At 45.8% G+C, this 14,041-nt stretch overlaps 1 pseudogene and 1 gene segment (V, D, J or C); both read right to left on the bottom strand.

Moving 5' to 3' along the window:
- Positions 1–2,246: 2,246 nt before the first annotated feature.
- Positions 2,247–3,531, bottom strand: LOC129149056 (nuclear prelamin A recognition factor-like; annotated as a pseudogene).
- Positions 3,532–6,610: 3,079 nt separating this feature from the next.
- Positions 6,611–12,082, bottom strand: LOC129149055 (T cell receptor alpha variable 19-like). The segment is given in 3 exon segments: positions 6,611–6,679; positions 11,450–11,844; positions 12,034–12,082. Coding segments are annotated over 3 exon segments (513 nt in total).
- Positions 12,083–14,041: the final 1,959 nt, after the last annotated feature.

Raw genomic sequence — 14,041 nt, 5'->3', positions numbered from 1 at the left:
CACAGCCGAGTCTGACATTTGGAGTGAGGATTTCTCCAGGTGGAAGGAGCTGTCACTCTTAACATGCTTGGCTTGAAACCCATGCTGCTCGGTCGTCTGGTGCTCTGTTGAGCTCTTCAGGAGTGAGGGAGCTTTGTTGCGATACTGGACATACCAAAAAAGGTAAGGAGTTGAGTAAATGGTCTGGTAATTGCAGTTCAGGATCACAGATGCCCCCTCGGTGAGGGTAACAGGGCCTTCTGTCTGGTTCACTGAGTCTCCATTGGTCACTCCTGAAAAATAATTATTTTGTTATGTTAGAAATAGATAGGAAGAGAATTTTCAGTCAGAGGAGAAAGCTTGATTATATTAAAATGAAAGTCATTAACATTCAGGATAAAATGTTACTTACCGAATGTTAAGACGATCACAAGAACTGAACAGGTGGCAGAAAGCATGTTGACAGAAGAAGATTATCCTTGCTCCCTAGAATCCACCAAATGCAATAGGGCTAGTCTCCAGCAGGATCTTGTAGAAACTCTTCACCCATAAATAAGAACTACTTTCTGCACGACAGTCTGTTTTGTGGCTGCATTTACCTTCAAACCACAACTAGAATACAAATGTGAACCACATCAGAAGGAAGCACCGCCCTCTGGTGGTTATCCCTCAAATTACACCACAACCATGTCAGGGACCTTATTCCTCCTAATAACACTAGAGGGGTAGACACAGGGGAATGGGATAGAACCCTAAGACGAAAGTACTAAACATTCACTCTGTGGGTTCATCAGTATTCTTGGGGAAATATTTATTACTTCCATCATTTCCTGCATTGTAGAGAGATCTATACCTTCCCAAATAATCACAGGCACAACTTTTAAATGGCATAGTCTGGGGTCTCTTCCTTGAAATGTCCCAATCGTTCAGAGAGGGATCCCTCTGCCTAGAAAGTGCTCCTTACTTTCCTCCAGTCCTTTACCCAAATTATTTTTATTCATCCCCCAAGACTCAACACCAGAGACAAAACATTATCTAATACTAGAGGCCGGTGTATGAATTCGTGCACTGGAGGGGGTCCGTCAGCCAGGTCTGCACCCTCCCACAGTCCAGGACCCCTCAGGGGATGTCTGGCAGGCGGACATCCCCTGAGGAATAGGCCTAAGCTGACAGTTGGAAATCCCTCTCGCAGTCTGGGACCCCTCGCTCCTTATGGCCCGCCTGCTCGCTGCTCCTTACCACTCGGCTTGCTGCTCCTTAGCACTGCCACGGAGGCAGGAGAGGCTCCCGCCACCACCACTGCATTCGCCAGCCATGAGCCCTATCTTTCTGTGTAGTTATCTGTGGGCCAACTGCTCTCTTCCTTCTCATTTAGGGCGAGAAGCATCTGAGGGCAGAGTGCACTTTCATGGAACGCAGAGGGCTACCCGGAGCTGAGGGGAGTGGCTGGGCCCACGGGGTGAGAGGTGGACACAGAGGATGCTATCTCACCCAATTGTGGGGTGGGCTGGCTGGCCTTCATCTGCCTGACCCCACCCAGGGAGGGACCGAGCAGGGTGTCCGCCTCTCCATTCTCCATCCTTCCATCTGTGACACCTGTCACCCTTGCCAGGGCTCCCCCAAAGTGAGTTCAGCTCAATCCCTGAATGTAAAAGGGCATGGGGGGGCCACTCCAGTGCACCCTGATTCCCAGTGACAGGACCTGGTCAACAGCACCTGGTCTCAGGACGATGGCCACAGCTGCAGGACATAGATCTGTTTCAAGAAAAGTTGGGAATGCAGACTTTGGTATGAACCCCTATTCCAAAAGGTGGCAGTTTATTCACATTGTGGCAAAGACACCTTCAAGAGTAATATAAGTGGGTAAAGTCAGGGCCAAATTGGGCCATTTCCTCATCCAATCTCTCTGAGGCGCGTGGGCAGAACCAAAGACAATAGTCTGTCTCCATTCTTGTTCTTTGGGATTTTTTGTCAGATGAAAGGATACGTACATTGGGGCAATCCTCTCAAGATACAATATTCCAGTTGCACCCATGTGATGATGACAGTGCCCCTCAGAGGGAGGGAACTGACAGATGGGGAGCAGCGAATTCTGAAAACCAAAGCAATGACAGATATGCTAAGCCTTTCTTTCACATGTCTGACACCCTCTTCAGGCAGTCTGCAGGCCAGGTGTCTGCTGGACCTTTACCACTTGATATCCTGGAAGGCTGCCCTGAGCTCTGCTAGGCGGTGTGCAGGGCTGCCTGGGCCCTGGGGGAGTCACGTCATCCCCCCACCCCCAGCAGCCACTCCTGGTACAGCTCCTACACATGGGCACTGGTCTCCGGGGGCTACACCCGGATGGCAGCATAGATGCCTTCCATCTGCCACAGCAATGCCCTGTCTGAATGCCCGTCCTCGCCCAGGCCTGGCCCCTGCTGCTTAGGCATCCCCGGCGCAGGCCAGGACCTCCACAAAGTGGCAGGGGAACTTGCTCCTCTATAGCTTCAGGACCACTTCAGGATGTTCCGAAAGCCATAAGCAGCCTCAAAGCATAGCAGAACCTCTCCGTCCCTTTCAAGGGTGACCTCCTAGAAGTTTTTGCTCCTCAGGGTGCAGTAGGTGAGCGCCCCCATGTCCTCATTGAACAGCTCCTTGGCCATGTGCCTAAAGATGTGTTCCAAGTACCTGTCGGAGCTGGCACCCTCGTGGAGCCTCACCTCCTCCTTCATGTCTCCAAACAGAGTGTCCACAGCGGTGTCATTCAAGGAAAGGTCACTTTGCTCCATTGTCTGGACAATTTCACCTGAGGTTAACACGCAGTTAGCACCCTGGGAACTATGTAAAGCTGTGGGAACATCTTCTCAAAGGGCCTCCAGTTTCTTGTCATAACACAGGGCCACAATGATGTGGAAAATCTTGTCTGGGGACAGGTTCTGCCGTCTGGTGAAGTAATCCTTCACCAGAGAGCCCATGATCTGCTGGGGAGACTTGGCCGTGCAGAGGTGGGGGGTGATGGGTTGTCCCAGCACATGCTCGGCATATCCGACCCAGCCAGGGCAGATGGAGGTCAGCATGGGTAGCTAAGGCTTTTCCTCACGATGCTGGCAGTACCGACGCACAAATTCCTACTGACTCTCCAGGATGCTGAAGTCCACAGCTATCTTCATGTCAAAGACAGTGCACCCCAAGGCTTTTGAGGAAGCCACAGAGCCTTCTGGATGCAACAGGGACATTGAGGCTGAATTTAGCAGCAAAATAAGGCAGAGACTAAGGACACACGGACACTGCCAGCACCTTGTGCTGTGAGGTATCACATTTCTTATTAAGGTTCAGAACACGGAAGAAGTCCTTGTTGTTCTGTTGAGAAACTTGGACTCCTTCCTCTGTGGTCACACAACTGTCACACGCCAGGCAGTCACTCAGAAATGTCTTGGCATCAACCAACTTATGGAATTATCCCTTCTCTGTATTCTCCTGAGCTGGACTCCGGACGTTGACTGTGGCATTCTCTTTTGTTTGTTTGTTTTTTTTACTATATTCCTTCCGTGCTCAGTGCTCACACTTCATCTGGAGTGGGGTGGGTGAGGGCCAGCGAGTGACCTGGAGGAAGCATGGGGAGAGCAGTCAACGCTGGTTGCCGCTGGCACTGCTGGCGGTATCCTTTCTTCCTTGTGGAGCGTCTAAGGAGGGGAAGTGGCCACAGTGCCTGAGGCCGAGTTCCAGGAAGCCGGCAGCGCTGTCGGGATCATGCCGGCGGTGCTGGTCCGTGGGTGCCTGGCTTGTCCTCTGGAGATTGAACCTGCAGGACTACTAAGAGAGCCAGTCCCAAGTTCCACCCTGCCTCCGCCACTGATTGATTGGAGTCTGAGGGCCAGGAGGAGGGACCAAGCAGTCTGCCTTCCGCTCGCTCATCAGTCGCTGCTGCCACAGATTCATTGGAGCCTGAGGGACCCCAGTTCCCCCATTAGCCACCCCCTGATCAATCAGAGCCTGAGGGCCAGGGAGATGGACAGGTTGTTTGGTCGCCCTGGTTGTGACAGCCACAAGCTTTTTATATATATAGATAGTTCTTCTCAAATAATCTGTGGTTGAATAGCCAGTTTTTCCCCCAATCCATCATGGAATGATACATTTGTAAAATACAAATAAAATAAATTACTGTGACTTATATTTCACTGACAAAGGGAGGGTATTACAGGAATTGACCTTCCAACCAGAAGCCTGGACAAAATAAATGAAACAATTTTTGGACATTGGACTACAGGTAGCACAGAGATAAGGAAAACAAATGGGGTGAGCTCTAAACATTGCCCAAGCTTGCTTTCTGGAGGCAGTTTCTAGTGTAGGGAGAACTTACCAAAAATAATGTAGCTGTCTCTTGTTGATGAGATGAAAGAGGAGTTTGGGGATCCAGAAGCAATTTGTGGATGAGCGCACCAGAGGGGAGGGATTTGGAAAGAGAGGGAGCGAGGGAGCGAGAGAGACTGCAGGGGGGTCACTTTGAATCTTTGACTTAGATCTGCCCACACAAGAGAGGACACTCATTGAGTTCGGTATCCCCTCTTCTTAGGGGTTCCTGGACCATACTTGGGGACCAGCAACCTCACACGTTTAGCCTTATGAGGGACAGGTAACCTTGGGTAGGCAACCTGGTTCTTGACACACTATCTTTTTACTTCTGACACATCATTTTTTTTAAATCCAATTTAGTATTTGTTTTTAGAAAGCCGGTTTAGATGCTTCCTATTATTAGCCCATCTGTCTTCATTCCAGAGGCATGCATATGGTATTTAGCTGTCTCCTATTTATTTGTTTAATTAGGGAATTCAGGAATCTCAGTTAAAGGTACTGCTTGCTCCGTGTCTGTTGGCTTGTTTGTCTCATTTCCTTTGCAATTATCTGTGCTAGTAAAACAAACCCAGCAGAAAATTGAAAAGGGCCATTTTCATAGTTTATTCTTTCTCTAGGACTGGGTTTGCTGTATGCAAAGTCCGATGGTGTGGTAAGAAAGCGAAACATTGTTCCCAGCTTCTATAAACCATTTAAGGCATCTGTTGTGGCAGACTGCTGTGATATTTTCCTGCACAGGCTCTCAGCGGCTGTGCTGTCCATATAGTAACAATGGCTATGACTAAATCAGCTGAACACAAAAATAGTTTTCTTCAAATAATTAATATTCACCCTTAGTAGATTCTATCACCAAATTGAAATTAACTTGGTTTTGACTCTTATCAAAATTAGGCTCTTAAATAGAGTGATCATGCTGGCAGGACTCCCTGGCTAAGCAGATCCCCTAGCTGTTCTCATGCTAACGTGCAGGCTTGGGAAGCCCTAAGCGCAAGCATTCTTTCTGGAAATTTACTAAGTTGTCTACAATGTGCAAAGCTCTGTAAAAATCGCATAAGCCAAAACAAGACATGATTCCTATCTCAGGTTGCTTTCAGTCGAGTGAGGAGCTGATAAGTAAAACAGATCTTATCCCTAATCCTGCCTATATTCCCACTAGCTCGGGCCCAGGAAATAACTGACACATTTATCACTAGGTGAATAAAACCTGTCTGAATATATTACCTCCAGCGTTTAGATTTATTTTTGTCCTTTCATCTCCCTCTTCCTTTCTGAGGCCTGTTTTCCAACATGTTTAACCTCCAATGCTCAGAGGTCTAACACCTACTGGGTGGGAGTGCAGAATGTGAGGGAAGAGGCAACATTTACATTTACCTTCAGATTTGGGTGTCCAGACACACGCCCAGAGCTTTCTTACTTCCTTTTCCTTTCATCACACTAATTCTCTGATGAGCTTCCAGAAGGAGTTAGTATTGTCTAGCCTTTGGAATAAATAAACTTCAGTGTCAAATTAATATATCTTAAATTTTGTAAAACAGTCTCAAAATTAAAAAGTCTCCATTTTGCCTGAAAGTTGAATTACTTAAGAAATGGCCTCTGGAATTTGGTTTATGTGAGACGTGATTAAATTGTGGTTCTTGACGCCTGTGGCCACCTCCTCTGCTGGCCGCCTTTGAACCTCTTCTCAACGTAGAGCCTAGGATACAGAAGCAAAAGTAAGGCTGTCCTGACCTTCGAAGGGCTTTTCCCTCCTCTCTGCTCCTCAAAACTAAATATTTTGGAGATGCAGTGATCCTAGCTTCTGTGTGGAAGTCCCAAAGAGCAGCGGCAGTGTGCCTTTGTCAGTCCTTGAGCTGAGTGGGGGCAATGTTGAAATAGGACAACTCAACTCTACCCAGGCCCCTAAGCGCTTTGTCCAGTGCTGTGAGAGATACAAAAGTGTAAGCACATTTCAAAAAAAAAAAAATATTACCCTTTTGGACTGATGGGATATAAACTCAGAGCCAGGTAATTCAGTAGAGAGAGCTAGTTTGAGAATGGGCTCTACCCTTGGCTGAGCACCCTGGCTCAAGTCACTTAACCTCTCTGAACCTTAGTTTTTTAATCTATAAAATGGGGTTAAATCTGTGTACTTTGTCTTGCTCACAGCGTTATTATGAGGAGAGAATGAAATAATGCTTATGAAAGTGCTTTGTAAAATTAGGTGGTGCAACTGAAGTTTTAAAAATATTTATTGGGTAACTTACCTAGTCAGGGGAATAAAGTGGCCCTGCCTGCCCCCTGAGAACACCATTTTATGTTACACATCAATCACCTGCTCTTCCTGCATCAGGACCTGGGGCTTGTCAGGACAGTGGGGGTCGGGGGGCTGCAAATAGGGAAATTTACCAGAGGCGTCTAGACCCCTCTTAGGATGAGTTTTCAAGAAGTGCCAAGATGGCCTCTGCCTTTTCAGTAAAGTGAGCTGTGGTTCTGTTCTTGAAAAACATATCAAGGAACAGTGTGGTGTTATAAAAAGAGTACAGCATTGAAAACCTGATGTAGACCCTAGAACCTCTGCCTTTTTGTTAATAAGCAGAGGCCCAATGCACAAAATTTGTGCAAGAGTAGGCCTTCCTTCCCCTGGCTGCCAGCCCCAGCTTCCATCTGGCACCCGGGACCCGGGCTTCCCTCACAGCCCCAGCTTTGTCCGGAAGGACCTACACTTTTATTATTATAGACCAGAGCCCCGGTGCACAAAATTTGTGCACTGGGGCAGTGGGGGGGGGGGGGGGGGCGTTCCCCTCAGCCCAGCCTGCACCCTCTCTAACCTGGGGATCAGACCTAAACCAGCAGTCGGACATTCCTCTCACAATCCTGGACAACTGGCTCCTAATTGCTCACCTGCCTGCCTGCTGGCCTGGTCACCCCCAACTGCTCACCCCTGCTGGCCTAGTTACCCCCCACTGCCCCCCTTGCCAGCCTAATCACCCCCAACTGCCCCTCCTGCCGGCCTGGTTGCCCCCAACTGCACCCCCCCACTGGCCTGGTCTCAACAAACTGCCCCCCCACCAGCCTGGTCACCTCTTACTGCCCCCCCTGCTGACCTGGTTGCCCCAATTGCCCCCCTGCTGCTGGCCTGGTCACCCCTAACTGCCCCCCTGCTGTACTGGTCACCCCAACTTCCCCCCTGCTAGCCTGGTCGCCCCAACTACCCACCCTGCTAGCCTGGTCGCCCCAACTACCCACCCTGCTGACCTGGTCACCCCTCATGCCCCCCCCCCCTCCGCGCCAGCCTGGTCGCCCCACACAGCCTGCTTGTTCAGTCATTTGGTCGTCCCTCACTAACCCCCCTGCCGATCTGGTTGCCCCATGCAGCCTGCTTATTCAGTTGTTTGGTCGTCCCTCACTAACCCCCGTGCCAACCTGGTTGTAGGCAGCCATCTTGTGAGGGAATTAGGGTTAATTTGCATATTACCTCCTTATTATATAGGATGGTAATCATGAATTGGGTCCCTACTATGTCAAGATGCCATGCTATGTAATATATATATATATATATATATATATATATATATATATATATATATATACACACACACACACACACACACACACACACACACACACACAGTGAGTGGCCAGATTATTATGATCTCTGAACGCATAATAATCTGGCCACTCAGTGTGTGTGTGTGTGTGTATGTGTGTGTGTGTGTATTAGAGGCCTGGTGCATGAATTCGTGCATGGGTGGGATCTGGCCAGCCTGGCCAGGGGGAAGGGACATGGGCAGTTAGCCAGCCTGCCTGCTGGTCGAACTCCTGGTCAAGGGGAAAATTTGCATATTAGCCTTTTATTATATAGGATATACACTGAGTGGCCAGATTATTATGCATTCAGAGAACATAATAATCTGGCCACTCAAGTGTATATTTGTGTAAGAATTGTATATAAAGTATATATTATGTATACATATATTTTTATTTAATTCTTTACTCAGCTTCATGAGTTAGGTTCTATTACCAACATTTTACACATGAAGAAATTGAAACAAGGCTCTGGGCGGGGTGGCTCAGTGGTTGAGCATCATCTCATGCACCGAGCAGGTTCAATTCCCCATCAGGGCACATGCCTGGGTTGCAGGCTCAATCCCCAATAGGGGGTGTGCAGGCGGCAGCTGACCGATGTCTTTCTCTCATCAGTGTTTCTCAATTTTTAGTTTTATCAATGATAATTTCAAATACATACAAAGTATACAGTCTAGAACATGTAGCCATCAGTTTTATCAATTATCAACTTATAGTCAATCTTGTATCATTTATAGCCCCACCTGTATTTTCTCATCTCTCTATCTTTTTTAAATCCCAGATATCATATTGTTTTTTCTTTGATTAGTTTAATATATGTCTATGAATTTTTATTTTTAGAATCACAGTCACAATGCCATCATCACACTTAAAATTAACAATTAATTTCTTAATACAATCAAGTATCTAACATGTGTTAAAATGTCAATTATTTTAGTTTGCTGGATTCAGAATCCACTGAAGGGCCACACACTGTGATTGGGTGATATGGTTTTTAAACCTCTTTTAGTCTCCACTTCATTCCTTGTAGTTTATTGCAGGAAAACCAAAGTTTGTCCTACAGAGTTTTCCATACTATGGAATTTGCTTATTGTATAACTAGAGATACCAGGGCCAGTTAGACATCAATCAGGCTGGCAATGGGGATCGGGCCTAAACAGGCAGTCAGACATCCCTCGAGGGGTCCCAGATTGGAGAGGGTGCAAGCTGGGCTGAGGGACACTCCCTGCCCCTGTGCATGAATTTCGTGCACCGGGCCTCTAGTTATACAATAAGCATGTGCCTTGACCAGAATCGAACCCCGATCCCATTGGGATTGGGCCTAAACGGGCAGTCAGACATCCCTCTCACAATCCAGGACTGCTGGCTCCCAACTGCTCGCCTGCCTGCCTTCCTGATTGCCCCTAACTGCTTCTGCCTGCCAGCCTGATCACCCCTTAACCACTCCCATGCCAGCCTGATTGATGTCTAACTGCTCCCCTGCCATCCTGTTTGCCCCCAACTTCCTCCTCTGCCGGTCTGGTCACCCCTAACTGCCCTCCTTTGCAGGGTTGATCGCCTCCAACTGCCCTCCCTTGCAGGCCTGGTCCCTCTCAACTGCCCTCCCTTGCAGGCCTGGTCCCTCCCAACAGCCCTTCCCTGCTGGCCATCTTGTGGTGTCCATCTTATGTCCACATGGGGGCAGGATCTTTGACCACATAGGGGCAGCTATCTTGATCTTGTGTATTGGAGTGATGGTCAATCTGCATATTGCTCTTTTATTACATAGGATAGAGGCCTGGTGCACGGGTGGGGACCAGCTGGTTTGCCCTGAAGGGTGTCCTGGATCAGGGTGGGGTTCCCTTTGGGTGTGGAGAGGCCTGGGTGAGAGGCCTGTGGTGGTTTGCAGGCCAGCCACGCCCCTGGCGACCCAAGCAGAGGCCCTGGTATCTGGAATTTATTTACCTTCTACAATTGAAACTTTGTAGCCTGGAGCGGAGCCAAGTCTCCTGCTTGCTCTTTGCCTGGCAGCCATTTCTCTTGGGATTGATGTATCTTCTATAATTGAAACTTTGTATCCTTTAGTGGAGGCCTGGGACCACCAGAGTGTGTGGAAAGCTCGGCTTCCTCTGTTGCCGGGGAAACCCAAGCCTCCCTTCTGGTAGCCATCTTGGTTGGGGTTAATTTGCATACTCGCCCTGATTGGCTGGTGGGCGTGGCTTATGTAGCGGAGTGATGGTTAATATTACTCTTTTATTAGAGAGGATTCTGATGAGCTTAATATGTTCCTCTATCTTTTGTACTACCTGTAAATTGGCGATTACATCAAAAGGGCAGCCCCTGTATTTTTATAAATCTAGTGAACAACAAACAAAGAGGTTTTTCACTTCTTTAGGAAGTCCATTTGACTGAGTGACATCCAGCTAACCTTGTCTCTTTCTGTTTGGATATGCTGAGAAGGACTGGAGATTGCAGGGTAATGATGGTGTGAAACACGGATTCCACCCTGCTCTGAGAAGAATACTGTTCACTCCTAAGGAATCTGACACTAATGCTCTTTTTCAAAGAAAAGGAAACTTTTGTTGTGAAGTCAAAAGACAACATGTGGGGGGCACTAAGCTGTTGGACCTGCATCCCATTGTCTGGAAGAAGATGAGAATGAGGGCTAACACAGTAGAGGATGCAGTATAGGTCATGGACAGGTTGCACTAGGGGCCAGACCAAAGGCAACTGCTACATGTAGCAAAATGAAGTGGGATAAGGGGACAGGCTCAGAGCTTATTTGTATCACATGTCATATGTTCTTAGTCTCTACTTCATTCCCTCTTTTAAAAAAAATCACAGTGGATCAGGTCCAGAAGAGTAATCTAAGTGATTCAGGAAACTGGACAGTTCATTGAACAAGCAGTAGCTTTTTGTTTTATTTATTTAAATTTTTAAATTTGTGTTACTTTGCATTCTTTTTATTTAGGTAAAACTGAAGCCCAGGGCACTGGAACAATTTTTCAGTCGAGATATCATGTGCAAGAACAGAGGCTCTGGTGTGGGGTCTACCTCAGGTATTTCCAGGAACACCTGAAGAGGGAGGATAGTGAAGAAGTAGTGAAGCATCCATCTTATGTAAAAACTGCTGTTGGAAATTTTAACCCTGCTATTTTGGCTTCTGTAAACCCTTGCTTGCTTAAATAATAAGGAAAATAAGACTACTCCCATTTCAGAAAAGCCATAACCTATGCCCCGAACAGAGTAATGATACTATTTTTTTTAGAAAAATCAATGAAAACATTTTTTATTACAAGTCGATCAAAGCATTTGACATGATAATTAATTCATAAATGCATGAATGATTCTGAAGATTTAACAACACATCAGTGGAGTCACCTATTTGGTCTAAAGATAACTAGATCATTTTCTCATCTCAGTAAAACCAACAAAAGATTACATTTTCTTATTGCCCTTTTTAAAATATTTAATGTGCTATATATTCTATCTTAATCTATTCTAAAGCACAGGAGATCCCTTTGCTTTTAATGGATGTTATATCTACACATTCTATATGAATTGAACTAAGGTTTCCTTGCCAACCCCCCACCTGCTTCATCCTGTATGTGATGGAGTCCCTCCCCAGGGCCTCTATCTCATGTTGATGATTTTGTGGGGCCCTGACAGGCACCCACATCACTGTGGCATCTCTCAAAGCACAGAAATACACCGCTGAGTCCCCGAGCTGCGAGTCTGTGATGGTGAGGTTGATGGAACTGGCTGATTTCTGGAAGTTCAGAGAATATCGACCCTCTGTGGTATTTTGCTCATTATAAGACTCCTGGTGCATAAGGTAAGTCATTTTCCCACTTGATGGTTGTTTGTACCAAAATAAGTAATAATTGTAACTGCTAACTTCATATACACAGTTCAAGGTTACAGCCTCCTTCTCCACCACAGAAATTGCAGACTGGGCTTGAATTACCTTCTGGGTCATGCTGGATCCTGCAAGAAAGAGAAAAGAAATAGACTGTAACCATGAGTGTAAAAGGGATGAAGTGGCTTAGGACCCAGCACTCTGGTTCCATTGCCCATTATCCTCCTTTTAAACCTCTTCAGACAACAAAGATTTGCTTCTCCCACAACCTTTGGGACTGAGAGGAGCTTGAGCACTGTGTCTGTGGCCATCCTTACCAAGACAGATGGAGGCTATGACTGCCTTCAGCACACTGGCAATCAGCATATTGGCAGGTCTTCTCTTGAGTAAAATGTCCTATATTCTATCTCAAATCCAGATCTTAATTCTTACCCTGTGCTCAAGAGGTACAGGCAGAGATACTGGGCTGTGATATGCTCTGCCCCCCTACAGGAAATAGAATTTGCAGATATAGCACAAGTTTGCTACATGTTGTGTCACATGCTTCCTGTTAGGTGAGAAATGCTGGCCTCCTGAGCTAGACCTATTTTGTCTAGTTATAAGTTATAAGACTGTAAATAAACAGTGGGGAAATAAAATCCTGTTCAGTTCATTCCTCTTTGATGGAAAATGTGGGACTTTTATAGAATATAATTTATTATGAACTATGGTGAATACAATGGATAATGTGGTTATGTATCTTTCGGTCTTATTTATGTCTCCTTCTCTCTTCCAAGAGAAGCAATGTAAAAAGCAATCATGATGTTTTAACTTTCTCAGAGGAAAGCAAACCTTTTAGTCTCAGCCTTTGTTTCTACTTTGCATGGAATCCAAAATATTTACATGAGAAATATTTTGTTGTTAATGAATGATTTCACATCATGCCTCCTGAGTCACAAAATGTGTCATGTGTGTGCCATGTTCAGTAACAGCAAGGGTAAAACATTTATTGTGTGTGTGCGTAAACAAAAATTCAGAAAATTCTACATTCTACTTAGTGCCTAAGTACAGGAATTTCTGTTATAACTCCATACCTACATTTCTGAAAATCATCTTGCTCTTCCAAACCACCCATACTAATTATGTAAAAATTGGGATAGGAAAAAATCCTTAGGCTAAAAAGTTGTAACAAGAGCATTATAAAAAACAATAGAAATCCTATTAAAAGTATCCATTGGCATTTGTCCCTTGTATCATAACCAGTAATCATTTTGTAGCCTTAAACATTGGGACTTGTGCTTTGCCTCTCTAGATATAAGTTCATGAGAACATAAGGCAAGGTGCAACAAAATTTTAAGTGTAATTGTTCTTTATAAATCAATATTGTTAAGATAAGGGGTGGGGATAGCCTCATAGTCTTATTTTAAATATGTTTTTATTGATTTCAGAGAGTGGAGGGGCGGGGGAAGAGATAGAAACATCAATGATGAAAAAGCACGCCCCCTATTGGGGACTGAGCCCACAATCCAGGCATGTGCCTTGACCAGAATCGAACCTCGGTTTTCTGGTTCATGGGTCGATGCTCAACTACTGCACACTAGCCAGATGTTCCACAGTCTTTTTTTACCTGTGCTCTGTTTCACCAGGTGGCTTACCATGGAAACTCTAGAAATTATCGAATCCACTAAAACAAACTCTGCTCACACTAAAGTAGAATTGAGACTTTTTATTTTTATTTTATAATGAGAAACTTGCCCTGATAGTACTTTAGTTTGGCATAAATTATTAATGCACTAAGAAAAATCACAGAAAATCAATGAAACTTCCACATCATTTTGACATCATACCTGTATTTACTAACTGGGTAATCGGGCTCAATGAGTAGACATATTTGCCATATCAAGTATTTTTGTTTGTATTTTGAAAACATAGTCTTTATTTCCCTGACAAATACCTGTATGCTTCCTGATAACAGACACTGAAGCTCAATGTGGCTCCTAAAATAACCAGGCTGGTCCCCTTCAGCCCCATGTGAGCCCCTCTGGGTTTGTGCTCAGCTCCCCCTGCAGCCTCCCTCACTGTGTCTCCCAGAGCGCAGTAGTACACAGCTGAGTCTGACACTTGCACTGAAGATTTCTTCAGGTGGAAAGTGCTGTCTGCCTTCACAAGACTGGCCCGAAAATCTCCGTTGCTCACCTCCTGATTATCCGATGAGCTTTTCAGGAGGAGAACAGGCTCTTTGTTTTGATATTGGACATACCAGAAAAGAAAAGATAAATAGGTAGTCTGATAAGTGCATTTCAGGGTCAAAAATGCCCCCTCTATGAGGGTAACAGGGCCTTCTGT

Source organism: Eptesicus fuscus, chromosome 5 (assembly GCF_027574615.1).
Source record: "Eptesicus fuscus isolate TK198812 chromosome 5, DD_ASM_mEF_20220401, whole genome shotgun sequence".
In the NCBI taxonomy this organism is placed as follows: domain Eukaryota; kingdom Metazoa; phylum Chordata; class Mammalia; order Chiroptera; family Vespertilionidae; genus Eptesicus; species Eptesicus fuscus.
Note: the sequence above shows the minus strand (reverse complement) of the source record. Positions and strands in the feature narration are given on the sequence as shown.